At 50.6% G+C, this 27,587-nt stretch overlaps 2 protein-coding genes across 8 annotated transcripts in view; one reads left to right on the top strand and one right to left on the bottom strand.

Annotated features, from left to right (window-relative positions):
- Positions 1-2,648, top strand: part of CLSTN1 (calsyntenin 1) — a 28,855-nt gene extending 26,207 nt beyond the window's left edge. For all 4 annotated transcript variants that reach the window (XM_056507953.1, XM_056507956.1, XM_056507952.1 and 1 more), the window contains one exon: positions 317-2,648. In XM_056507953.1, coding sequence (XP_056363928.1) covers positions 317-514 — 198 coding nt within the window. In that variant the 3' untranslated portion in view covers positions 515-2,648. The remainder of the gene's footprint in view (positions 1-316) is intronic.
- Positions 2,649-2,780: 132 nt separating this feature from the next.
- Positions 2,781-25,985, bottom strand: PIK3CD (phosphatidylinositol-4,5-bisphosphate 3-kinase catalytic subunit delta). 4 transcript variants are annotated; one of them, XM_056507949.1, is made up of 25 exons: positions 22,535-25,514; positions 20,892-22,022; positions 19,649-19,720; positions 19,124-19,287; positions 18,000-18,228; positions 17,351-17,580; positions 16,439-16,618; positions 15,686-15,835; positions 15,292-15,381; positions 14,273-14,494; positions 11,191-11,287; positions 10,804-10,934; positions 10,154-10,213; positions 9,850-10,017; positions 9,260-9,381; positions 8,953-9,096; positions 8,326-8,425; positions 7,411-7,589; positions 7,111-7,220; positions 6,778-6,856; positions 6,384-6,551; positions 5,999-6,122; positions 5,681-5,826; positions 5,345-5,477; positions 2,781-4,855 (listed from the first exon to the last, which is right to left on the bottom strand). In XM_056507949.1, exons 4-25 carry the CDS (start codon positions 19,262-19,264, stop codon positions 4,718-4,720), a joined length of 3,141 nt encoding a protein of 1,046 aa, XP_056363924.1. In that variant the 5' UTR covers positions 19,265-19,287; positions 19,649-19,720; positions 20,892-22,022; positions 22,535-25,514; the 3' UTR covers positions 2,781-4,717. The 4 variants fall into 4 exon arrangements, with proteins under 4 accessions (XP_056363924.1, XP_056363923.1, XP_056363925.1 ...); XM_056507948.1 differs by lacking the exons at positions 20,892-22,022; positions 22,535-25,514 and adding an exon at positions 25,928-25,985; XM_056507950.1 differs by having other exon boundaries at positions 9,260-9,363; positions 20,892-25,515.
- Between the last annotated feature and the right edge of the window lie 1,602 nt (positions 25,986-27,587).

Below are 27,587 nucleotides of genomic sequence, written 5' to 3'. Positions count from 1 at the left end.
AAATTGGGAGCAAGAAAGATGTGTGACCTTCATGCTCTGTGTTCTAATGTAAGGTCCTTTTCCAGTAGAATTTACAGTACTGCATCACACTTCAGAGCCACATGGTGTAGAGTGCCAGGATTGACAGCAGTGTCACAGAACTCTTTTAAATAAAAGTTCTGCTTCCTTTGTCTTCTCTGGTTTCTACCTAATTCCTGCTGAACTTCCAAATCCAGCAAGGAATCTGCAATAGCTCTTCCTCAGTATAGTGCCTTGAATAAAGAACAAAAAGAATTTTGGCCAGTGTGGTAATGACAGCTAATTTTTGTCTGAACAGACTTACGAGGATCAACACAGCAGTGAAGAGGAGGAGGAGGAGGAGGAGGAAGAAGAAAGTGAAGATGGAGAAGAAGATGACATCACCAGTGCAGAGTCTGAAAGCAGTGAGGAGGAAGAGGGAGAGCAGGAGGAGGACCAACAGAATGTTAACAGACAGCAGCAGCTGGAATGGGATGACTCTACCCTCAGTTATTGATTCCAGCTGCTCCCTTTGTCTATGTTCCCGCTCTAGAAGACTCCATTGTAACACTCCATTGGTACCAAGGATTCATGGTGTTTAAAACAAAAAAATTCATTCTGGCCAGTAGATCGACCCCCCACACAAGTGTTTGTGTTCTGTCAGCTAGTTCCTGATGTTTAGGGTGGTAGTTAGCACCTCTTCCTTCAGCCATGCCTCAGTGACTGGATTTTTTTTACGCTCTGTGAGGAACCACCTTGCACTTTTTTCTTCATGTCATCTCAGCTAAGTGACTCTACAGCTTTGTAGCCATTGCACATGAATTTCTGAACTGTTTTTTTTGCTCAGTGAAACAAATTTGGCTTTGTTCCTTTTTCTAAAAGATGCAAAGATTGCTTGTTGACAAAGGGTAAAGCTGCTCATTTCAGCCTGTTGATTTCTTTTAATTTTTTTCCCCAAATTAGTGCATGTGTAAAGTGGCAGAATGAGGTTAATATTTAGAAGATTAACAAGACTTTTTAATATTTTGTAAATATATTGGAATTATGTAATTATGTCATTTGTGGTAGTGAAAACAGGGATTGGGGTTTAAAACATGCTAAAGTGAAAAATCATGGAGCATGAACTATTCCAAGTCTCATCCTACTGCAGCAGGAGCACGGGCACAGTTCTTAGTGTAGATGTTCAGTAACTCTGTCTTGGCCTTGACTGCCATGTGTGCTCATGCCTCGCTCTCCTCGAACTCCTTCCTTTTCTTTCATCTCCTTTTTTTTTTGCAGAGGGAACAGACAAGCTTGTGACAAGCTGTAAAGGCTTTAGGAGCCTCTGCAGAGGCTCAGCTCCCCTGTGCACTAGAGTTTGTGGGTTTTTTTTCCTCCAGTTAAGGCTTGCCATAAAGGCTTTTAAGTTATTGGGGAGATAACACTACATGGATGATGGGCAGATCTGTGGGCTGTGGCCACAGCTGCTGGTGTTTCAAGGAGGGAGCCCAGAGAGGGCTGGGCACTCTGCAGCCAGGTTTGGGTGTAGGGGATTGGTTCAAGCTGGGAAGTCTGAGACCTGGCTACCTGGGCTACCAGTCTACATGGATATGGATTTGGGGGTTTTTTGTTGTTTATTTTTTCTAATTTGGGAGTGGGAGGGTTTGGGGTGTAGCTAATACCACTGAACACTCCTGCTCCTCCCCTGCAGCCCCTTGTACAGTACTTCAGATTGTCGGTGTTTTAAGCCTTTGTTTACACTTAGTAATTGTGTTTTCCTGCTGGTGAAAACCTGTAGCATAAATTATCCAACCAGAAAACCTTGGGAATCATGTTAATTCATGTGATTTGGGTTGTTCTGATCCCAGTTCCAATTTGGAATTGCAGAGGGCAATAGCTGGAAGGTACAAAGATGGGGGTGGGGGGGAGCTGGTTGTTCTGTCAGGCAGGGTTTAACTTTATTTGGTCTGATGCAAAGTGGTGAATAATGAATTTCTGCTTGGTCTCTGTGGAGGTGGATTAGAGTAACTTGTCCTGCCTGTCCCAGGAGCCTGGGCCTGCACTCCCTCCTGAGCACAGTGAAGTCATAGGGTGAGTGCAGAGCCAGGGCAGGGCAGGGCCAGGGGGGCACAGAGAGGGACCAGAATCAGGGCTGAGCCAAAATCAGGGTTTGTGCTGCTGGATTTGAGAGCAGCCCTGCTCTCACCTCCCAGGATCCAGAGGGTTTGTTATGGGAACCTGACTGAGGAGTGAGTGCCTTTACAATAGAGATGGACCTGGCAGCAGGGCAAGAACCCACACCACAGCTTACTGTTTTTTGGGGTTGTTTTGGTTTTTTTTTTATGTAAAATTTTAGATTTCTAAAATGGGAAAATGGTTTTGACTACTTAAGTGGTAATTAACTGCTAGTTTTAAGTAAACTGGGAAACTTTTAACTTATGTCTGACAGTTGTCCTGTGTTAATGTGTAGAAGACTTATCCTTCCATATACTGTTGCTGTAGCTGCTGTATTTTAGACCAAAACTGATCATGACTTAATGGTAATACTGAGGGGTTGTAATGTCCTGATGCAGTTTGTAGCCACTGTGGGTATAACTTTTCAGATGTGTATATTGGCAACAGGTCAGTTTGGAAAGTCTATAAGCTACAATAAATTTCTGGTTCTAAAGGTTGTTTGCATTTTTTTATTTTACTGAGTGAAACAAAGTAGGATCCAGTTATATAAACTGTGTTAATTTGCCTCTGCTGTGGGAGTAGGAGAATGTTGTGGTCATTGCTCTCAAGCACAGAAGGACTTGGCAGCATTTGTGTACAATTTGTCAATAATCTTTTATTTCTTATTTACAAAACATGTACCTAAAGCAACTGAAAAGCTAAACATGTAAACATTCTCTTCTTGCAGAACCACGGTTTGGCTTAAAAAAATACTTCTTTTTCAAAGGCAACAGAATAAGCACAATCAGTTTGTACAGAGTTAAAAAAAATAATGACAGAAACATCTCTAAATAAATAGAAATAGGTCTGTAATTCTGACCATATATATAAAAATGAGAAGCCACTTGTAATGAAATGGAACATTTTTGAAAATTATATAAGTTTCAATCTTTAGTACAGTTCAGCTTGCTGAAACCATCAGGTGAGCTGCTGCTGTGTGCACTTGGAATAAAAGGCTCTTTGCTGACCCAACAGAGCTGTCAGAGATTTATCCAGGATACTCTCCCAGGGTGTACAAGGAAGAAGGTCCACATGATGACTCACTGAATTTTTACTGCTGTAGGTAAGTCAAGTTTTCAGACTAAGTAACCTCAGTAAAATGCTCAGTTCTTGCAGTTGATAGTGATGCACCTTTGTGTTATTGCACTTCTCAAAGTGAGGGCTAGGACAGGAGCCACTGCTCTGAAGTGTGAGGGCCTGACCCCTGTGCTGTGAGCCCTGGGGGGACTGAGCAGAGCAGGGTCCCAGTGCTGCAGCACCCTGAAGGACACCAGGCTCTGGCACTGCAGGAGAATTGCTTTTGCAGCTCTGGAATTGTAGTGTCTTCCCTTCTACAAGAACCTGACTGGGGCTGTGGTTTCAGTGCATCTCACCTTGCACAGGGCCCAGGGGTTTTTTGGCATACTTGTGCTCTGTGAATTATTTTAAATAAGCAAGGAAATAGCAATATTTACTCTCTAAAATGGAGCAGAGGCACAGGAGTGCTTCTCACTGATCAGCCTGCACAGAGCTCTAACTCCTGCAGTATTTCCCTCTAGTACCAAAGCAGCTGTTAGAACCTGAGTGCTTCAGTCACAGTATCATCTGAAGGTGGAGGAAAAGGGGCTCTCCCAGGTTAGATTAAATTAAAGCGAGGTGTCTTCTATACCAGAACTGCTGCTTCTGTCACACATGCTTGAGAGGCAACAGGCTTTGTATGAATAGATCCAAACCAGAACAGACCTCACAGCTTAACATCTTTTATGAAAAGAAGCAGTAAGTACTTAAATTTGAAAATGCAGTCTTAGCGTTTTCAGGTTTGAAACCAAAATAAATGCAGAAATTTCTTGAGGCTCAACTAAAGCCTAACTTTGGAAAGCAAAGTACCTGATCCAGTGGCCACCCCAAAGCTGCTCTTGTGCCATCAGTTCTGGACAGCAGTAGCTGAGTTCCAGCTCAGTTTCAGAACACTTTGGCCTCTGGAGCAGAAAGCAATATGACCGTGGGGATGTTTTTATCCCATCTCAAGGCAGAGGAAAACCATTTGTGCAAGTCAGCTTTGGTGTGCTTTGAGCTGACCCACCTCAGTGGATACTGACACTGACTGCATGCTGGAGTTAATGCCTCTGAGCTGTCAGAGTGGTGCCCTAGGAGATGGGCTACAGACATAGAGGGATCTCTGCTCAGCTAAATTTTCAGGAAAATAGAAATACAGACATTAGCACACTGGAGGGATGTTAGAACTGCCTCAACTCCTCCACTGAAACATGAATTTGAAGCTCAAGGAGTTCTCAAGGGTACAGCACCTCTACCTACCTTTACTGTATGCAGTAGTTTTATTGCCTCAAGTCTCTCCCTTGCCCCCAGAGATCTGCAGCAGCCACAGGGCTGTGGCTGAGGACAGGCCAGCACTTTTCAGTCCTGCAGCAATGCCTGATCTCTGGGAATGAGCTGGGGGCTCTTCCACACTCACCACTCTTGAGTCTTTAGGAACCTGTCTGTGCTGGGCTGGGGCTGTTCCACTCCTGGGCAGGGCCAGGCTCCTGCTCTACTGCCTGTTGTCCTTGGACACGTTGTGTGCCAGCCAGTTCACTTTGGTTTTCCAGCTCTCCCGCAGGGCTTCATTAAACTTCAGTCTGAAGTGCTTCAGTGCCTCCTCATCCGTTTTCCCAAGGGCCAGGGAGTCCTGTGGGCAAGAGGACAAATCAGTGCACAACTGAACAAACCACTAAGCTGTTTATTCATAAGAAATTGCTCCACTGAAAGGAGGAATGGAGGAGCCATCAGTTGTTTTCAATTGTTCCTGGAGTTGCAGGAGGTTTTTCTCTGATAAACACTTGCAGCCTCTGTTCCTGATGGTCCAGGAAAAAAGCAGATTCTGCATTGCTCATGTACAAAGGGTTCTGCAGCTGCCAGGGATGGGTGCTTATGACTCCGGAGGCTCTCAAATGAGAGCCAAGGGCTTTGCCTCCTTCCTGGCACCTGCTTTTCGTGGTGAAGAAGCTGAAGAGGACCTGGCATTTCTGATGTCCTGCACTGGGCACTGGCCATCCACGCCCTGTTCCTGGAGCTCATCTGCTTCTAAGACTCTGCCCTTGTACACTGACCTCCTCCTCCTCACCCAGCCACACAATCAGGTGCCCAGTCCTAAGCCCTGAGCTGGGCTCTGCCTTACCTTTAGGTACTGGATGTCTTTGGAGCAGCTGAGCTCTGGCAGCCCAGCAGCTTTCATCAGTGCAAAGAGGTGCAGGAAGAGGAGCCCATGGCGCCGCAGGATCATGTAGGCTCGTTCACAGTAACCCCTGAACCTGTGCAGGAGCAGAGATCAGCCACAGCAATGGAGACTGCAAACTCAACCACTGTAAAGCAGAGCCACATGGCTGAACCTGCTCTCTCCAGTTAGTAATTTGTTTACTTTCATGTGTACAGGCAGCTATAGGCTGCATATTGGTGGAAATAAGTACTAAAAGTTTAGAGCTTCAAAAGCTGAAGTTAAACTCCCAGCACTTACCTTTCAAACTTCTCATTATTGTTGGTTTTTCCTTGCTGGATGACATGTACAAAGTCGTAGGTTAGGATGAAAGGGACTCGTTCTCTATTAATACCAAATTTAGTCTTGAAGTTCCCCAAAAAGTGACCAAAATCAATATGGAACAGCTGCAAATAAAAAGGAAAATTTCAGAATATTTCCTGGTTTAGCTGATCAGCATTGAGCTCTCTTTAGTTACTGTATTCAGCAGGGTTTGGGGACAGAGAGGCACAGCCTTGCCTCTGGCCCTCCTTTGGGAGGAGACAAATTTTGGTGCCCAGAGCCCCTGGGGTGGGTTACCTGTCCTGTCTCCCTGACCATGATGTTGTCACTGTGCCTGTCCCCAATGCCCAGCACGTAGGTGGCCACGCAGTACCCAGCACAGGACAGGGTGAACTCCTCGATGGCCTGGTCCAAGGCATCTCTAGAGAGGGCAAAAAGAGAATTTCACTTCAGACTCCAGTCCTGCCCCATGGGGAGAGCTGTTTTCAGCTGCAGAAGGAGGGAGGGAAGCTCCTCTGGGTTCCTGAGTGCTCTCTGGAGGCAGGACTGCCAGCCCTGCTTCCCAAAAAGAGCTGCAGGAACTGAAGGGCTGCGAGCAGGGCGCTGCCCCAGGCACAGTGAGCTGTGCCAGGCAGGGCTGTGCAGAGCTGAGAGCAGGCAGCAGGAGAGCTGAGCCCCTCACCCCGGGTTCTTTGACTTGAGCCAGTTGAGCAGCGCATCCTTGTTGAAGGCGGCCGTGGCCACCATGTTGCTCTTGTTGAGCTGGATGTTGGCGATGGTGTCCGAGTGCATGACCACCTCGATCAGCCCCGTCCTGTCTCCTGTGGAGAGGCAGCCATAAGGGGTCATCCTGCAGAGATGAAAGAAACCCTTCCACTGAAATCCTGCCCACAACTGGCTGTTGACTTCTCAGCTTTCCCTTGCCTGCCCTGTCCCCTCCCTTTCCACCTGCAGTTCTGTTCCCCAGCCCCACAGACCCTGCCCACAACTCCAGACAGAGCTGCTGGGGGCAAGAGGAGCTTGCAGAGCTCAGCACCCTGATGTACCAGTGCAGGAGCACTGTGCACACTGCTCACCTCAGGTCCAGGCCCTCCTGCTTCCACAGGACGTCCATCAGCTGGATCATCTGCAGAGTCAGCATGTCCTGGCGCAGATCTGGGCAGCAGCACAGAGCAAAACACCATTTATGTTCAAAGGTATCCAATTACTGCAAGTCTTAATGAAAGAGGGAAGCAGGTGAACTATAGAGGGGAGTTAATAGATATTTTCAGATTGCTGGCAAATATTCACCCAAAAACATTAAAGGTCCTCATTTACACAACATCTTAATGGTTCAGATTTAGGCACACCCACCCCAGTAAATACCTGAGACTAAAAGATAAATTTTCACAGGCATAATAAAGACTTACCATCTCCATTTTTGAAAATGATACCCACTCCACCTCCACCTGTCTCTTCATTATTAAACACAATCCACAAAGGTTTCATTTTGGAGTCCATGAAGGTGCACTGATCCACACTAGAGGAAATAAGAATATTACCATCAGTTTCCATCTATTAAAATATCCATCCAAGCTGCCAGTCCTACACCCACTGATGGACTTGGGACTTCCATGAGGAAAGAACCTTGGGATAACCCAAAGCCTGGCTCCAGTGTGAAGCAAAGCATAAAATCCACACAAATTCAGAGGTGCAGATCTCTCCCTTACCAGACTTCAGTGAGGATAATGTTGGGGTTCAGGGGGGACTGGAGGTGGGAAAGGGCTTCCCTGTAGGTTTCCTGCTTCATGCACATGTGCATCATCTCCTTGGTTTGAGGCTTGGTGGCCTTCTGAGAACTCACTTTCACAAAGTCATTCAGAGCTTTCATCTTGTTCAGTGCTTCTCCCTTAAAAAAGGGAGGGATGAAACAGGGTTAAAAGTAGGAAATTCCTGGAGAAAGTTTAAAAAACATTAAAATCTTCTGTGGAATGTAAACCTTGGTTCCATCTCTTACTTTCTCTTCAATTTGTAGCAATTTCACACATTGCAGCAAAACAAATTAATAGTATCTGCTTGAGGAAGATCCGTAATTAATTGTGGAGACTCTGCTGGGCATTGCAAGGTAATGAATAAAGCACATTGCCATGCATCAGAGGAGGAAGTGGCTGGAAAGTGAAGATGAGACCCAGAGCCCAGCCTGCCCTTAAATGCTTTTGGGAGTTCTGGTTGTGCAAAGTGCTGCTCAGGATTGAAAAGCAGCAGCACGGGCCTGTGGGCACATCTTGGGTACAACTTTGTCTAGAGATGAGTCCCTCACTTCTGAATTTGATACAGTGACCCTGGACAGGTAAGAGAGGTTTCTGAGTGGGAAAATGCCAGCAATACCTGCACCCAGCAACTGCAAGGGATGCAGTGCTCTGAATCAGCACTGAATCAGTGCTCAGGCCCTCAGCCAGCTGATCTCACAGTGCCCTGAGCATCTCAGAGCATTCCAGACCCAGGCTGCTGCCTCGGGGGAGTGAGGCATCAGCAAAGCCACAGCAGCCCTTAGCAGGCTTGCATTAGTGATAACACACACCTGGGAAAGCCAAGAGCTGAGAACCAGCCCCAGGGCAGAGGGAAACTGGGCCAAGCACCTGTACCTGTTTCATCAGCACCTTCATGTGGTGGGTGCTGCCCCGGCAGTACGCCTCCAGGATCAGGCCGAAGCGCAGCGCCACGGCGGGGACGTGCATCTCCGACCTGCAGGGAGCCAGGGCTGAGCTGAGCCACTGCAGGGACCCCTCCCATCCACCCAGGAATAGCCACAGGTTTGCTGCTCTTTAGAGTCTATCTAATGCAGAAGGGGAAAAAAATGCCCCCACTCCAGAAAGTGATGGAGGAAAAAAAATCATCAAGGTGATAAAACACCTTTTTGACTCAATCATCAAGCCCTCCTTTGAGAACATCACTTGGGGAGCAAGAACAGCTCAGAGCTTATGGCTCAGGTGGCCATGGAAGCCCAAAGAAAATTGCAGCTCAGAGCCATGTGTGTATATAGTCACAAATATATATAAATTCTGAAAACAGAACCTAATCCAAACAACACCACTACAACGACAAAAGACAAAAATAAATAAACAAAAAAATGATATTGTGTCCTCCTGGAATAATTCTTATTGGGTCACTCAAGGAAAAAAGTAGCAGCTCCCACTTCCCAGAGCAATGAAGGACTCAGTAGATGGTTTCACTTGGTTACTGAGAAAAAGCCTAAAGCATTTGCTCCTCACCTGAGGTGCCAGAAGAGGAAGTGGCCGATTTTGCGGTTGGACAAAGCCCTTTCCAGCAGGAACTTGGTCAGCTCACAGTCTAGGTAGGATTCGTACTTGAGCACCTGGACCAGCTGCAGCAGGTACTGGAACACATCATCATCCCTGTGGGCAGGAAGGAAACATGAAACAACCTTGTCTGCACTGCCACGAGTGCTCTTGTCAAAGCTACAAAGACAAAGCTGCCACTCCTGTTCACAGCCCCTCAGCAGCCCCAGCAGAAACAGAAATAAAAAGGCTCTGCCTCTCCCCTGGGGACAACACTCACGTCAGCTTCTTCAGGGAGTTGATAGCAAAGGAGCCAACGTAACGGTCAGGAAAGCTGAAATCCAGCAGCTCCAAGGCATTCAGGACAGGCAGCTCTGGCCAGGTCTGAAGCAGGGAAATCATCTGTGATCACCAAAAAGAAAATAGCAAAAAAAAAAAAAAAAAAAAGGAACAAGGCTTTTATGACAATGGATATAAATCTGGAATTCTACTGATGAAAGAGCAGCTCCTTCTGGGGGGTCACTATTTATAGAAGCCTCACAGAAAGTCTGCAGATAGCAGGTCAAGAACTGATCCCTTGAGGTGGCTTGTGATCTCTTACTATAATTTAAACAAATTCAATCCAGATCTTGTTTTTCCCCATAATTAAACTTTTTTTTTTTTTTTGCCTCCAGTGTTTTGAAGGGATAAACAAGATCTGGCTGGCCAGGAAGGAATCTGAGACAGCCCACAGAACCAAAGAGAGCCCAGGAGAGCCAGAGCTCAGCTGGTACCAGCTGAGAACTGAAACATCCCTGCTGAGCTGGGCTCACAGCCCAGGAATGCAGACACTAAAAAATCAGAAAGGGAGCCCTGGCCCAACCTCCTCACCTGGGCCACATCCTCGTGCTTGTTCCACTTGGTGACGGTGAGCACCTTGGCCAGAGCCTGGGGGTACTGGTCCCGAATGTCAAACCTCATCTTCCATACCAGGTCCTTCTCGTGCTCGTACAGCTCCGTGTGGCTCCTCCTCTCCAGGATCTCCTTCAGCTGCAGCTTCTGCCCAGGGCAAAGAGCACAAAGAGCCACAGCTCAGCTCACACACCCTGCAGGGTTGGGGCAGGGGGGAAGGTGGAAGCAGCCAGCCCATGAAACCAGGCATGAGGCAGCTGGAGAGTGATGCCACAAGTCTCACCTCCTCTGAATCCTCTGGTGCAGCTCGGGGCTGTTCTCCATTCCTTCCCAGCTCCAGCAGCTGGGACACAAATAAAGAAGGTGAGAAAGGCTCCCCAGTTCCTCTGCACTTGTCAGCATCACTGGAGATCTGTCACTTCAGTCACTTGTTACCTCTGCCTGGGTTCCCCTTTCTCCCTGGCCCAGCCCCTGCCTCAACGGGAGCACAGACCTGGCTGTGCAGAGCAGATCCCCTTCCTCCCCTGGAACAGGCATATTTCCTCTCCCACTTGTCTGGCCATTGCAGTGACAGATGGAAAATCTGCACCTCACACAGGACATGTTATCACTGCTGAAAGGGAGGGAGCTGCCTGCTTTCATTCATTTCCCCTTTATTCCTCTCCCTTCCTACAGAGCCTAATGCAGTTTGAAGGCAGATCAGTTAAACCCATTTTTTAAACAAAAGCTCATCTATAAAAGAAGGTTTACCTCAGTAATTCATAGCTTGGAAAAGTATTCACTCAAAGGTCCATTAGTTAAGAGGAAGAAGTGAAATTTTCAGTTAACAGTATCTATTCAAGTTTGCTTGCACCCAGTCCCTGTTAATGGCTGCCCCACTGGCAGGGACAGTGAGGGAATTCCTGGGGCTCCCAGCAGGGTCCCTGTGCCCACCTGCTCGAAGGATGGGTAGTACACAGGATGTGCTGCCACGCTGGGGAAGCAGATGACCAAGGCTGCTGCACTCTCCGTGTTGGGGTTGCACTGCACTGTGCCCATGGGGTTCAGGAGTTCCCCTTTCTCATCTGAAAAACGAGGCACATAAAAGCCATAAGACCAAACCTTGTGAAGTTCTGGTGCAGAAAGCAGAGCAGAGACTGTCCCTGGGCACTGCCCACGAGCACTTCACCCTCCTGAGCTCTGCCCAGCCAGGGGCAGCTGAGCTGCAGGTCACACCTGCAAAGCCAAGCTCAACAAAGCCTGGCCTTGGCAGGGCAGGGGCCACTGCAGTGCCTGGGGGGCTGAGGATGCCAAGGATAGCAGACCCCTGCCCTGCCATACCTGGGAAGGAGGACCACATGTGCAGGCAGCACTCCCCTGTCTTCAGCTGGTCCTTGTAGTCGAAGAGCATCACGTTGACCCAGGCGATGGGACAGTCCTGCAGGGCAGCAGAAGCACTGACAGTGAGAGATCCCCTGCACAGGGACACCCTGGCTGCTCACCTGCTGAGGACTCTGAATTCAGAGCACAATTCTGGCACACTGGGCACGTGCCACAACCTGGGGTCTCCTGTGTGGTGCTGAATGGCACCAAATGCTCCCCACAAATGTGTCTAAAACTTCACCACATGAGATCTGGCACAGCTGAAGAAACTCTAATTTTCCAATAATGCTTTGCTACTCTACATTTAATAGAGGGAACTATTACATATTTCATATATTTCACAATTTGAGGGGGAGGGAGAAGAACTTTCATTTTGAAACAGGGAACACAGAGTAGGCACGATTTTGGAAAATGAGACAAAGGCTGCTAGAAATAGCTCATAATAGAAAAAAAAAGCTTGGCTTCTTTGTACAATAATAAACACTATCTATAGAAATCAAACTTTATGCTGCCAATCCCTGGCCACACCCCCAAAATAAACCCCAGAAATCCAACCCAGTCTCATTTTGGAGGGGGGAGACTTCAGCAGTGAAGAGACTGGGACATGGCCAAGACAAAGAACCATCACCCAGGTGCAGCCCCAGAGCAGACACATGCTCCAGAGTGAGCTCAGCCTCCCTGCAGCCAGGTTCCCCACATGGAACACTTTACCTCACACACTCAGAGCTCAGATCACAGCTCAGCACAGAGGCTGGAGAAGGGGACACGTGGCAGAAATTCTGTGTGGAGGCACCAGAACAGGGCCAGGTCTGAAGGAACCATAGCGAGACACCTGGTTCCACTGGGGCAGGCTGGACAAGGCAGCAGCCTCACCCCCAGAACACCCAGGCACCTGCTGAGGTAACAGAGGCCCCATTTCCCTCTAACATGACAAAGGAGTCACTTCCAAGTGGCCTCTCACAAACCTTGGAGCTCATTTGATTACTCCAAATATCTTCAGTAAAATCACATTTGAGACATCAGCCTCCAGATCACAGGGAAAAGCCAAATAAAACATCACTGCCAGCAATAATCTTTCCTAACAGAGTGAATGATATCTACCCCCAGCTCTGAGCCTGCCAAAACACAAGGCAAGGTTTCTGGTGGATAAGGTCCAGCCACACAAGGATCCAGCATTCTAAACACAGCCATCTCCTGCATGATTTAGAGCCAGCCCCTGGGTGACATTAACCCTCTGACTCATCCAGTCAGCCTGCAAACATACTTGCTTTTGTGGGAGTAAATTATTACCTATCTGCTCTGGACAGTCTGCATATAAACATGTATGGAATGAACCTCTGAGGAAGGAAAAAAAAAAAAAAAATCAAGGTGCACTCTGTAACCTGCCCTTACCAATAATTTGAAATTATTTCTGGGCACTTCACTCAGAGCTGTAGCTCACCATAGGGAAAAACTCCTTTCTGCAGTGCTCAGCTGTAGTGAATGTTGTGATTTTATACTAAAAGCTCATCAGGATGCACCCACCTTCCTCCGGCACCTGAACACACACGAATAAGATCTTCTTAAGAACTCAGCTAAACAGACTGGTTGTGTTTTGTCAATCAGAACAGCAAGATTTCCTTCTGACTGCTTCAAAACTGAAAATTATTCCAGTGTGACCACAAACATCCAGCCTGTGGGTGAATCAGATCCTCTGTCCAACAAAAGCCTCCAGCAGGAGCTGGGGTTCTGCAATTCTTAATTAAAAAAGAAACCCAACAATAAAACTGTTAATCCTGGTCCTGGCCTCAGATTGTTTCCAGTCTGAAGCCTTCAAGCCAGAAGCTGGTCCCCAGCAGCAGGATTCATGAGCTGCTGCTGCTCCTAGACACGAGGGCACAGTAACCCTGAGGATCCCACTGATGTCAGCACAACACAGCTCAGTGAACCTCCCAGCAGCGAGGAGGAGTGAGCAGAACTGAAATATTCTGCTCCACATCATCAGTGCCTCATTCCTCTGCACAGATGGCACGAGAAACCCTCTCCTTAAGGCACAAGAACAGTGTCTTTGTGGTCACAGAAACAATAATCTGCAGAGGCACAAATGCATTTGCTGCTCTCACATGCAAAGAGCTTGAGACTTATGTTACAACTCTAGGAAGTCAGCAATTCAATTACAGGCGACTGGATCTACTTTTAGTTACTAAATCATTAATGGGCCAGAAGTATAACCACCTCTGATTAAGATGCTCAAATCAAGAGCTTCCACAGTGATTTAACACTTTCTGTGGTCAGTTTGCAACACCTGAACAGTAACCTTGAGGAATCTTCACTTTTACCTTGCCTAATGCTTTGCCATAACCTCACATAACACTCCTCAGTTTATTCCCCCTCCCTAGCTGGGAATTTGGGGATTTGCAAGAAATACCTTGTTAGAAAGAAAACACAACAGAGACGATGGTTTAACCCCAACTACAAAACAAGGAAGTTGTGGAACAGCGAAAAACGGACACCAACACAAGTGATTCCTCTTTAGGGCCTGGGTATGTTTCTTAATGGTCTTTCTAGAGAAGAAATTACACATAAAGAGCCTTTCTCCTCAGCTTCCTGCTCCTGCTGGAGAAGTTATTGGCCATTATTCTGCAGCTGCTTCACTAACACCAAGTGCTCTGAGAGTTGTGGACACTGCTGAAGGCCTGGGCACATTTCAGCCAGGCTTTTTTCTCAGGTTCTGAGTCTTTTTCTCAGGCCATAAAACTTTCTCAGCTCTAGCCAGGATTTTTCCCAGGCTAGAGACTTTTTCTCTACTGTAAACACAAGAGAAAGAATCATAACAGAGATAAAAACGTGCTAGAAAGAGGTGTCTCTTTCTCTGTCCAACGAGCTGTCTGTATTTTGTTTTTCACAAAGTACCTTATTTAAGCCATGGCTTCCTTCAGTAAATTGCTCTTTCTCGCACCAAGTAAGAGAGAGCCTTGCTGTTCTTTACGCCGCTCTGTGAACCTTCACAGGCAACACCGAGAGCAAAGGGCCTTGGCTCAGCACTGAGCTCCTCACTTACAGCTTTCTTGGACTTCTTCTTGGTGGAGCGAGCCTTCCTGGCCTTCTCGAGCACGGCGTAGAGCGCGAGGCAGAGGCGCGCCATGCGCGGCAGGTCGCAGACGCTGATGTCAAAGCGCAGCCGCTGCCGCCACACGGGCTCCGAGCACACGCTCACCTCCGAGCTCGACACCGTCTTGCACAGCATCTCGTGCCCGTGGAACAGCCCTGCCTGCACCACCAGCTGGGCAGCACAGGGGAGAGAGCAGTGAGAGCGGGGCTGGGACAGCTGGGACAGGGCTGGGACAGGGCTGGGACAGCAATGGGACAGCAATGGGACAGCACAGGGACAGCAGAGTGAGAGCAGGGCTGGGACAGCAGGGACAGCACAGGGACAGCACAGGGACAGCAATGGGACAGCACAGGGACAGCACAGTGAGAGCAGGGCTGGGACAGCTGGGACAGCACAGGGACAGCACAGGGACAGGGCCGGCACCGCCCTGCACTCGGGGTCCTGCTCCCGTCCCTTCCCCAGCTCACTGGGACATTCAGATCTGAAGTCTCTCTCTGTGCTCAGCTTCACTGAGGGCACTGTTATCTCCTCATGTCATGCAGATTTGCATATTGATTAATGTGACACCTTCTTGCCCAGTTTCCTTCCTTCCCCAAGGGCAGCTGCTCCCCCTCTCCCCATTTTCCTGCTCCCCCTCCATGGCAAACACCCACACACCCCAGGCCCCTCTGCCTCCTGCCTTCCCTCTGCAGTCTCCACCTCTCCCTTCTCTCTCTTCCCAGAACTGGGGTTCCCTGCTGCTGCTGCAGCTCCCTGCCCTGCCCAGCACTGCACAGTGCCCTCAGCTCAGGGCAGCAGCTCTGCTTGCAGTGCAGCAGCTTTTCTAATGCTGCCTGGCCACTTCCCTGCCCACTGCTGCTGGGCTGCAGCCCAGACCCTGCCCAAAGGCTGAGTGAAGCCCTGGAGGAGCAGGTGAGATCACAGCCAGCCACACAAACAGAGGGATGTGACTGTGAGTCAGTACCCACCTTCATTCTCTCATCTGCATTGACCTTGCTGCCTTGCACCAGCTCGATGTAGAAGGGCTGCTCTAAGGACCAGAGAGAGCCATAGTTTGGCTGGAAAGAGGAAACGGCTCTCATCAGAAACAGCTGCAACAAAGGCCTCTCCAGTCACAGAAGAGCTCATCTCCCATCCCATGCTTCTGGGTCCCTTAGCAAACAGCAAGAAGCCTGGGACAGCCAGGGAAGCTGTGCAGGGAGCTGGGGGCTGGCTGGAATCCCCACCTCAGAGCCCAGCTTAGAACCCAGCTTAGGCTCCAGCTGGGAACCTGTGCTGAGCAGGGCAGGGAGGAGCCAGAGCTGCCCCAGCCGTGTCCCCCAGCAGAGCCCAGGGTGACCCAGGGGTCACTGCCCCCTTTACCTTCTTCTTGGGGAGTGGGGGGGGCTTGCAGGCCGCCTTTGGGGGGCTGGTGATGCAGTTGTTCTGCTCGTCCCTCATGGCCAGGATGGCAGAGGAGTGCACCATGGTCAGGTGGGGGGTCAGGCCCCTCTGCAGGCAGCTGCGGATGTGCTGGGAGGGGACAGGGTGGGACAGGGTCAGACAGGGTCAGACACGGTCAGACAGGGCCACAGCCCAGGCAGGAACCCTGCAGGGGCTCAGGGAAGGACACAGCAACAATCCAATTCCAGCTCTCCATTATCTCCTCTTGCTTTGTAAACCTGCAACTCCCTGGCCTCATGCTGCCAGAACTGAGAATATGAACTGAGAATGCCTTTTATAGCTGGCATTTCATCAATGGACTCAAATGGCTGCATTAAGGGAAAACACTGAGGAGGATTCAGCACTCCCAGCAGCACTCTGCCCTGCCAGAGCAGCACACAATTCAAAATTACTTACCCAACTCTCAACAGGAGAACCCCCATCCCACCATACAAGCAAACAGAACCAGAGTCTCTAAATGTATTTACACATCACTTGGCACCCAGGCACAGCCTTAGACCACTGGCCCCCCAAAAATAAGGATTTGTTAGGCTGCTGGAAGTATCCTTTGCCCTAAGAAGCACCAGGTCCTGTCAGTGATGTGCTGCACTCCTGTGAACAGCTCTGCCTCCTTGGCACCACGCCCCAGCCCACCCAGCAAGAGAATGGAACAGAGCAGGAGAGGAGGCTCACCTGGAACTGGCACAGGGGGTAGTTGCCATAGAGATATTCACATTTCCCATTCACCTGCAGGGTATAGTCCTCTGGCCTCTGCAGGGTCTCATGGCGGAACACAGTGGCCTGTTTCTTGATGGCATAGCTCATCAGGGTGATGGGGAACTCCCAGGGGGAGATCTGGAACGTGAAGCTCTCCTGCAACCCCAACAGACAGCAAAATGTCAAACAGCAGCAGGGGCTGGGGTGGCACAGATAGGAACAACACTGCTGCTGCTGGCACGAGGAGCAGGGTGGGAAGCACAAACACCTGCCAGGGACAAGGAGGGATGCTGGCCCAGCTGGGTAGGAGCAAGTTTCAGCAGTGCAAGCACAAGGCTGGAATCAGGAACTTCAATTTTAAGCAGAATAACCAGTTCATGTGGCTTTTAACATCACTGAAAACCTTCCCACAGCCATTGCACCAGCAGGGAGAGGCTAGAAGGGTCCCCATGCTCTCACACTGCTCTGGGGGCCCTTCTCCTGTGAGAGTGACCTCCTGTGAGAGGCACAACAGGCAGAACAAGAACCAAGGGCAGGGCAGGACCAGGGGCCACGGGCAGCACACACCAGGCCTGCACACAGTGTTTGCTGAGCTGAGCAGGCTCTTGAGCTTCCAAAGGAAAGTCAGGTATTGGATCCTGTGCTCCTCTCCTACCAAACCCAAAAAGATTTCCAGCCCATGCAGCAACCTCATAACCAGTACAGCCAGGGCATGTCCAGGAGGGGGAACAGCTCCCTCCCAACCTTCTCTACGGGCAAAGGAACCTGGAGAACGAAGGAATAGGGGAACTCTGGCAAGGCACACATTATCCTGTCTCCACACACACAGAGATTCCCAAAGGAGAAGCACAAACCATCAAACACCATGAGGGAAAGGTGCTGCTTTACCCCGCCAGACTGGAACTTGACGTTGACAAAAATGTTCTTGGTGGGGATCTGCTGCGAGCCAGTGGCCAGGCCCTTGGCCACGGGCTCCAGCTGCAGGGGGAAGCTGTACTCCATCCAGGCTGCCCAGCCCAGCTGCTGCCGCTGCGCTGCCTTCTCCTCGCAGAACTGGCACATCTTGGCGCGGAAATCGCTCACCTCGGGGTCCTGCACCGAGTCAAACTCGTGCAAGCCTGGGGGAAAGCAGGAGAGGAAGGAAAGTAACATCTGCAGCCAGTGGGGGAAACGAGCCTTCTCCTCAAATGCCTGTGAAAGTCTCCCTGAACACGTGTCTAACACATGGCCAAAAGCAGAGTGTGCCAAGCCACCAGCAGTCACTGATGGGTGATGTACAGTGGCACTGACCCAACTTCCAAGCAAGAATCACCTTCCCTGGCTCTGCACAGACAGTGCTGCCCCTCTGCATCCCCTGCATCCCTTCCCTGGCTCTGCACAGACAGTGCTACCCCCCGGCATGTCCTGGAGATGAACTGCAGATGTCCCAGTACAGGGGCAGGCTCAGCTCTGTCCCAGGCTGTCAGGGCAGGCTCAGCTCTGTCCCAGGCTGCCAGAGCAGCCCCTGCACCCCGCCTGCCGTGCCCTGGGCTCTGACCTTTCCCGATGAGCAGGCTGATCTGGGAGTTGATGAGCTTCTTGGCGCGGTCGCCCTCGCGCGCCACGAGGCGCAGCACGGGCAGGAAGGGCTGGATGTCGCAGAGGCGGCGCTGCTCGTCCTCCAGCTCCTGCTGCTCGGCCGTCTGGTTGATGCAGGTGAACACGTAGGCCTCAGGGTCACTGAGCATGTGGAACAGCGGCTCATACTGCGCCTGCTGCCAGAGCACCTGCGGCAGGGCGGCCTGGGTCACTGCGGTGTCACCAGCACTGCCACCAGCACAGAGTCACCAGCACTGTCACTTCACTGTCACCGTCACTGTCACATCACTGTCACATCACTGTCACCAGCACTGTTACATCACTGTCACCTCGGTGTCACCATCACTGCCACCATCATTGCCACCATCACTGTCACCTCAGTGTCACCATCACTGTCAACTCATTGTCACCATCACTGTCACCTCAGTGTCACCATCACTGTCACCATCACTGTTACATCACTGTTACATCACTGTCACCATCACTGTCAACTCAGTGTCACTTGGTGTCACCTCAGTGTCACCACAATGTCACCATCAGTGTCACCTCAGTGTCATCATCACTGTCACCTCACTGTCACCATGACAGGGTCACCTCACTGACACCTGCACAGTGTCACCCTCACTATTACATCACTGTCACCATCACAGTGTCATCACCAAACCCGGGTAGGTTTATTTGCCTGCTGGGTAGTGCTGGTTTATTTCCAGGTGCCTTTCATTGATTTCCTCTCTCCACACTTGCCTTTTGTTTCAGGCAAGGCTGATCCCTCAATCTGAGTATTTGAATAATCCCCACCTGAATATCTCACAGTAAGCACCGGCTCCCTCTGGTCCTGTGAAACAGCAATTGCACTGGAAACAAAACTGGGTTAAGCAACATGAAGTGTGTGACAGGAGCCAAGAGCTTCTCAAGTCTTGTCAACACTACCCAGCTCCCAAAGACCCTTTTCTCCCTGTGGGCAGCACTCTCACACGACTCCATTTCCCTTTCCTCACTCCCATCCCAAGTGCTGCTGTGGGATCAGAGTTACCCTGGCTGTGACACAGACCTGTCCCCCAACAGCTGGCACAAGGCTCTTACCTGCTTGATGGTGCCCAGGCTGGCATTGCAGGGCACAGAGAGGTTCAAGTATATTCCTGTGGGCAGCAGAAAATCCACCTGGATGTTTTGGTTCTCCCCCTTGGACCAGAACTCCGAAGGGCAGTAAATGCCTGGGGGCATCCTGCTCACTGCTCAGCTACCACCTGCAAGAGAAGGGAGAGCAAGCTGCTGCTGCTGACCACATGTTATTAGCTCAGTTCTGTGCTGGGCTCTATAGAACATTAATGTGCAAAAGAATCCAAAGAAAGGAAGGTCAGCACAGCCTTAAAGCTCAGGGAAACATGGACCTCAGTAAAAATCCCACCTCAGTGCCTTTGAGCCACAGGCAACTATAGCATTTGCTTCTATTTCAATGCAACCCTCCCTGAATCCCTTCTAGGCCAGGATTAACATCTACATCTGCATTTGACAAAGAAATAGGAGAATTATCTTCTCTGGAGAACAGACACTTGTCCCAACAGCTCAGCTAGGACTAAGCTGCCAAGAGAAACAGAAAGTTCCTACCCCTGGCTGTGTAAGGCAATCCTCAGGCCACATGCTCCAAGCTCCACTTTGTTTTTCCAGCTCAGATCCACTCTGGAAGAGGGAGAAAGAGTTGTTGCTGGTTCCAAGTATGCATGCATTTTTAGACACACAAACAAATAATGCCCTGCTGTACATTCCCCTCTACAAGTATAGAAAAATGAAGTTGAAGGGTGAGGCAATCAGAACAAGTTTGTTAATTCCATCTGCAGCCTGTCCCTTGGAAGGATGCTACAATTTATTTTCATAAAGGAAAATTAATTTTGCATAAATTTGCATCCAAGGAATGCAAAGAAGAGAACAAGAACCTGAACACTTATCAGGTACAAGCTGCTGTTTTCAAACACAGGATGAAAGAAAAGGCATTCAGCAGCAGCCTGTCAGACATTTCCTTTCTCAAAGACATGTAGCAAAGTCTCCATCCATTTGCCCACAAGCAAAATACTACAACAATAAAACTAACATTTTCCTGCACAGCCAAGTGGCAGAGTGTGGTGTCCCCACAGGGACTCTGGCACTGCTGGCACTGGCTCCCAGCAAGAGGCAGGGAAGGGGCTGTAATTCATCCTCTCCAACCACCCAGCACAGAAACCAGCTCACCTCAACTCCCTCTCACCAGTTTTTGGGTCAGGTCAGCAGAGGAACATCCCAGTGCTACACAGCCACAGCTCCAAACTCAGCCCTGAGCAAGCCTGTCCCTCCTCCTCAGCCCACGAAACCAGCACCCAATTTCCTCATTCACAGCCTGAAACACAGCTCTGCAGCTGTGGTGTGGAGACTTTGAAAGAAGCTGAGCTGATCCCCAAACCACAGAGTCCTGCTGGCAGCTTCTCACAGCCAGCCCTGGAGCCCAGCATCTTATCTGGCATCCCTGGGAACACAGCACTTCCCTGTCAGCAGTGAGGTCAGGATTCCCAGAAACATGAGCTGTGCTTTATCTGTCCTGCCTCCTCAGCACAGAGCTGCATCACCCAGCCCAGGCAGAGACCACAGAGGCAGCCCAGGGCTGCAGGGAGGAGGCAAGGCTGGCAAGTCTGAATAAAGCCAAACAAGCTGGCTTTGCTTTCTGCTCATCAACAATAAAAACAGCAGGTTTCTGGTGTGTCTGCCACCTCAGCCTGAATCAGCAAACCACTGACCAGCAGAGAACAGACACAGCAATGCCTGAGCTCCTCCTTGGATGAGGATTCCTGTCTGGCATCACATCCCAGAGAACATGAAGTACCTGTCTCAGCCATGAGCACTGCAATGTCAGTTCAAGCTCAACACCTTTCCTTTCCAAACTCCCTGATTTGGAGGATGCAGGATTTTTTCAACAGAACCTGGCGTGAATATAGTAAAGGAAGAATAACTCTTGACTTTCATTGTCCCTAATACATAATTTACCAAGTCTCTCCCCTTCCCACTGCTAAATTCAAAATGTTCTACCTGTTGGAGCTCAGGTCTGGTGCAGTGTGGCAGTTCTGATAAGAGGCAAGCTCTGCACAGTTGGGTGCACACCTGACTGCCCTCTGCCTTGGCAAACTGAACAGAGCTCTCCAGGCTCTAACCCTGTTTGCACTATCTTGACCCCATGTCTACAAGTAATTACAATTCCCTTTTCTCTGGGTCCTTTTGCCATTTGTGAGCAGCCAAGTGCAGCATCACTCCTTTTTGGCAGGGTTTGCACTACTGGAGTAGTTTGAGATACATTCTGTCTTTCACTGCAGCAGTCTTCAAAAAAAAAAATTCTCTAATATAATTGTCAATTGTTAAAGCCTCAGCATCATCTCAGACTCTCATTCTGAGTTAGATTATTGTTAGAAAACCCATTTTGTGGTAGGATTCAGACCTGTAGATCTGCTACCCTGAGGTTCAAGTTAATCAATCCACACTTGAAAATTAGTTTTCTGTACAACCTCAGAGCCAGGGCAGGCCAGGGTGAGACAGAATTTAGTGTTTTAGAGGGATGTAAACGCACAGAACCAGCCTGAGCAGGTACCCAGGCTCCCACAGAGCCCTGCTCACCCACATTCTGCAGTAAGCCACCCCCAGCTCTCACCCCTGCTGCTGTGCCCCAAAACATCCTCCTGCCAGTGCTTCCACATTCCCCCACCCACACCTTGCTACACCAGCCCTTCCTCCCAGCAGAGTTTGGGGTGCAGGGCAGGCACAGGCTGCTGCTTCTCCCCTAAAGGAGGAAGGGAACTTGCCACACGTGCTGTGAAATGGTTTTGTGAGGCAGAAGTAAAAAGCCGTGCACAACAGACTTTCTGAGGAAATCAGGAATGAAAGGCACATGGAGCCAGACCAGCACCAGCAGCAAAGACTCCACAGCTGCTCCATAATCCCCCACTAATTCTGAGGTGTGTTCTCCCTAGGGAACAATCAGAAAAGTTGCATCCATTGGTACTGATCACTTCCTTGGAGTCACACATGCAATAGACCCATCACACAAAGCCCAGACCTCTTCATCAGGAAAAGTGGTGCAGGAAAACAACCATGAGACAAAATTCCACTTTTTAGGTGAAGGCAAGTCCACAGCTTCCTCTGTGCCCTTTGCCTCAGTCCATTATTCTCCACTCTGCAGGCTGCTCTCCCCTCATCAAGGCTTCCCTTGCAGTAATTAGTGTGCAGGTAATAAATGTGTGTTTTAGCAAAGAGGGGAGCTGGCCAAGGCAGCAGTGACGTGCACATGGGATGAGTCCATGCAGAAATAAAACCTCAATTTCACTGGATGCCATGTAGAGAACACAGGCACAGCACCAGCAATAGGGGGAATACAACTGAGGAACCCGAGGAAAAGCAAATTCATGCAGAGTGTCAGGGTGCAAGAGAAACACCCAGTCAGAATTGAACAAGCCAACAGCCAACACAAAACCTACTCACACAGGTTTCCTCTTGTGAAGTTTATCAACCACAGCTCTGCTGTTTACAACATGCAACTGCTCTGGAGAGGAAAAGGCAAAAAAAACCCAAAAAAACCCCAAAAAAGCAAGCAGCAAGATCACCCATGGAGCAGTGCTCCCCAAAGCTCTGCCAGGCTGCAGCATCACAAGGAAGCTCCAACACCCACAAACAAACAAAGTGCAAAATTACAAAACCCCAGCACCATCAAAATACCTCCCAGTTGATAGGAAATGGGCAGTGCAGAGCTCACAGGGGATGTGCTGTGCTGCAGGAAGTCACTTCCATTGCAGGGTTTGGCTGGGGAGGAGAGCATGGGAATTGTGAGGTGCACAGGGTTTGACACAGCTTTACCCACAGCCACAACACCCAGCACACCTGATCCAGCTCTGAGCTCCCACAGCACTTCAGGGAAGTGAAACTTCTGAAATTCAGCTTGGTCTTGATTTTTTGGTTGGGGCCACAGGGTAAACAAGTCCACACTGCAGACAAATCATTTAAGCATTGACTGACAGTAAAAGTAACCCACAAACTGCCCTTCAAGGCAGCTTGAGAAAAATCCTGCAGCAGGTGAGTGTCCCACTGTGCCTGCACATGGGAGCTGGGGACAGAGGGGGACCCTCCCCTGGCAGGGTTTGAGGGGACTCACACCAGGATCAGTCACTGCATCACCAGCAAAGCCAGGAGCTGCTTCCCTTGGGTGCAAGTGGCAGTAACAGCTCAGACTCTGCTCCTGTCCAGCAGATGTGTTTGATGTGTTCCCATCACAGCTTCCAGGAGTCTCTCTGTGAACAGGATCCGTGTCCCAGCTGTGCCACGAGCACATCTCTGCTCTCCTTCAGCTCAGGACAGGGCTGCTCCTCCAGCACAGACCCAACTGCAGCACAGCTCTGGCTCCTCCTCCAACACACGCACAAGTGCCAAACTCATCTGAGGAACCAGGCAGGAAAAACACTGGGGACCCCTTGGAAAAGTTTGGAAAACCATTCAAGCACTGAACAACCCCTAAAATCAAGAGCCTGGCTTTTCATCTTCCTCAAACCCTAGTTTAGAATATCTGAATTTCCTTTACCTGCTTTACCATCATCTACCTCCACCAAATATAAAAATCAAATAAGGTGGGTTTTTTTTCATATTATCAGCCTTCATTTTGTACATTGATCTCTCCTATCCTGCCACACAGTTGCCTGCACTGATTCACTCATTCTTTCAACAGCAGTTCATTGTTCATCCAGCTCTACATACCAGACACACAGTTGTGTTGCTCTGACAATGCCTTTTCTTAGATATTTCTAACCCCTGATTAATCTGACTTTTACTTACACAAACCATTAGATGGGTGTAGATGTACCATGAACTGTCCCTGGACAAGGCAGGAAAATGCCCCCACCCAACTTTGAGACACTACAGAGCATCCTCCTCCCTACCAGAGGTGCTGATAAAAACCAGCACTTAATTAACAAAAATCAGCATCTTCTGTGCATCAAGATGTCACTGCAGAACCATGGATTTTCCCACCTTCCATGGAAGTGTTTTGGTTATGTGGAAACTACAAGGATCAAGCTTTAAACAGTCACAGGGGTTAAAGAATTCCTTGGCTTGGGCCCTTCCATTAATGAAGTAAAGACTCCTCTGAGCTTTTAAATTGCTCAGTGCCCACCTTACACACACACACTCTGACAAAACAGGCTCAAAGGGAAAGGTAATGGAAGCAGAACCACACTAATATGATCTGAGCTGGGGATAACCTTGTTTGTGTGCAGGGCTGACGATGAAAGGGGCTGTCAGCAAGAGAAGAGATAGGAAAGCAGAATGTACATGTGGTGATAAAAACAGGCTGCAGTTTCTGGGGCTCCCAGCTCCAGAAGAGCATCACAGCAATATCATTCAAGCTCAGCAGAACCTTAGATCCAATCAGAAGCAATAGCCAGAGGGAGGGAAAGAGGAGTTCAGGCAAAGCAACTTAAGAGAAAAATAAATGTAAAGCTATTCCTCATTCTAGGAGTAAAACAGGATCACCACAGAGAGAGGCAGAGACACCAGAGAGTGAGAAAAGCATCTGATGGGAGACTTGAGAACCTTCCTCTGGTGGAAACCTTCAATCAACTTTTAGGCAAGTTCACAGCATTGCCTGAGGAACTGCCTAGTGGGAAACCGTATATTCAGTGGTTAAAGCTTGAAAACCAGCACTGTGCAAAGCTCTGCTCCCAAACCTGACAACTGTTTGCTGCACAACATCAAACAACAAACTCCTCCGTGTTTCAGCTTTCCCACATGCACAAGTACAGTCTGTAACTCGTGAGGGATGTTGTAACTCTTAACTGCTGGCAAAGTGATAGGAGATCCTTGCACCCGTGCTATTACTGCTAACACAGGCAGAGCCTGGGAGCTGGAGGAAGTTGTGATAAAAGAAAGCTTCCAGCTGAAGAAGTTGCTGAAATTAAGGTTTTTCAACTGTTCCTAACAGCTCCACCAGAAACCTGAATACCAGAATACTGAACACCAAAATACCAGAAACCTGAGTCCATCTTGTTGATGTAAACAAAAAACAAGCCATGCGTTTCTAATGACTTCTATCACGACATTCAACTGTCAGGTTCCCATCTCAGGCAGACACAGCATGCCGTGTTCCAGACTCCCCTGGGAGCCCCTGCAGGATCCCCCATGCCCTGCCAAAAACACAATCCAAACCTGACCCACAGCAGAAATACACACGGCTGTGAACAACAGAGCCAGGCAGCACAAGTCCCACACCAGGCAAGGTCTGGATGCCCAGGTGCTGCCACTCCCCACGCCATGAGTGACAACTGTGGCAACAACAACTGCACCATGTGCCAAACCCACCCCAAAGGCCAGGGACACTCCAGCAGCACCAGAGCTCACCAGCACTGCCGGGGGGCCGGCAGGTGATGAGTGGTTACTGGGCAAAACAGCCAGATGGTGCCTGCCATCCATCCATGGATCCCTCCCTCCTGGGATCGATCGATCGATCGATCGATCGATCGATCCATCCATCCATCCATCCATCCATCCATCCATCCATCCATCCAGACACCGAGCCCAGCGCTGTCCCCAGCACGGGGGACACCGCGCCAAGAGCGGCCCCGAGCAGCTCCGGGCGCTCATCCCCGCGGGTCAGGGGCTCTGTACAGCCCCGCACAGCCCCGCTCTCCATGAAGCTGAAGCTCTTTTCCCAGCCCCGCTCTCCATGAAGCAGCAGCTCTTTCCCGGAGCAGCGCTGCCGCTCGCCCGAGCACAGCCGGGATTTGCCGCAGGCGGCCCCGCAGCGCCGGCCGCGCTCCCCGCAGCCCCCGGCCCCTCTCCCCGGCCCCAGCCCCGCTCCCAGCCCGTCCCCGCTCCCGTCCCTTCCCTCACCTGCGCTGGCAGCCGGGGGGTCCCGCGCTCCCGGCCCGGCCCCGCTCGGCACCGCCCCGGCCCCGCCTGCGAGCGGGGCGGCGAGGGGAGCGCGGCCCGCCCGCCGCGCCGGGTCCGTGTCCGTGTCCGTGTCCGTGCCCGCCCCTAGCCCCACCGTGTCCGTGTCCGTGACCGTGACCGCCCCCAGTCCCAGCCCGGCCCGGTTCGGTCCGGCCAGTCCCACCGGGCCCGGTACCCCCGCTCCACCCCGCACACACCGGGAGATGATCCCGGCCCGTCACGGTAACCCTGTCCCCGGTGCCCCGGAGCTGATCCCGCCCGTCCCCGATTCCCCGGGAGATGATGCCGGCCGGTCCCGATGCCCCGGGAGATGATCCCGGCCGGGCCCGGTTCCCCGGAGCTGATCCCGGCCGGTCCCGGTGCTCCGGGAAATGATGCCGGCCGGTCCCGGTTCCCCGCTCGGCACACACCGAGAGATGATCCCGCCCGTCCCCGATGCCCCGGGAGCTGATCCCGGCCGGGCCCAGTGCCCCGGAGCTGATCCCGGCCGGAGCCGGGCCCGCAGCAGCGCTCGGTACCGGCTCCGGGCGCTCTGGCGCTCCCCGTGACCCGGCCCCGGGTACTCCCGGCCCCGGGCACACCGAGCGGCAGCGCCGCGCCCGGGGCAGGTCCCGCACCCCCGCCTGGGGGGAAACTGCCCGCGAAGGGGATGGGAAACGGTTTGGGATCTGCTCCTTTGACAACCACAGTCATACAACTGTTCTTTATTCCCCTGAAAAACTGTGGGAGCCCTGGAAATTGGCTGGCACCGAGTCTGGGAGAAAAGGAGGGAGAAGGGCATTTAAAGGGGAAAGACAGGGACTGCGGGAGAAAAGGAGAGAGCCCCAAGGAGAAGGGGGAGGCCCTGGTGGTGCTTGCAGAGTGCTCTCAGTGGGTAACACTGCAATAAGGATGGGGAATAGCCAAATCCCAAAGCAGAGTCAAGTGGATTTGGGGGATGAGAAGAGACACCTCCAAGGCAGGGTCCAAAGCAGGAGCAGGGTAGATTTTAACATGCCTGGTGTTCCACTTCCACCTGCTAATCATGGGAATGGCACCAAGCACCCCTTTAAATACTGGATACCAAGGACACACAGCTTATCCACTTATCCTCCCCAACCTGCTGTACAGGCCCATGGACTCAGGGGAAGCCCAGCCAGGCTGTGCAGGGTCTCATCCCAGCTGTTCCCCAAGGCTCAGGCCCTTCTCACCCCCCTGGGGCTGCCATCCCCCTTTGCTCAGCACAGCTTTCCCGACTGTCAGGGAAATTGGTGGTTCCAAAGCAGCAGCAGATGGGGACAAGAAATATTTCCAATGTTCAAAGGCAATCATTCCTCTCTGTCTCATTAAATTTTCAGCAGCAATTAGATACTCAAAGACCATGTGCTCATTTGAAAAGTCTCCCTCTTTTCACACATCTCCTCTGAAGTGCCCACTGTACTTTGGGTCACAAATGAGAAAATATTAGGAGTGTGGATTTGTGATTTTAGTTATTTCACTGCCCCATGTGGAAACAAAGAACCCTGGTACAGCACATGGTTTGTGCCACTGCGTCACCTCGACTGGTCCTGCAGTTTTATGCCTCCCAGAATCACCATTTTTCCTCAGGCTTTTCCTACCA

This window comes from Oenanthe melanoleuca, chromosome 21 (assembly GCF_029582105.1).
Source record: "Oenanthe melanoleuca isolate GR-GAL-2019-014 chromosome 21, OMel1.0, whole genome shotgun sequence".
Taxonomy (NCBI): Eukaryota; Metazoa; Chordata; class Aves; order Passeriformes; family Muscicapidae; genus Oenanthe; species Oenanthe melanoleuca.
Note: the sequence above shows the minus strand (reverse complement) of the source record. Positions and strands in the feature narration are given on the sequence as shown.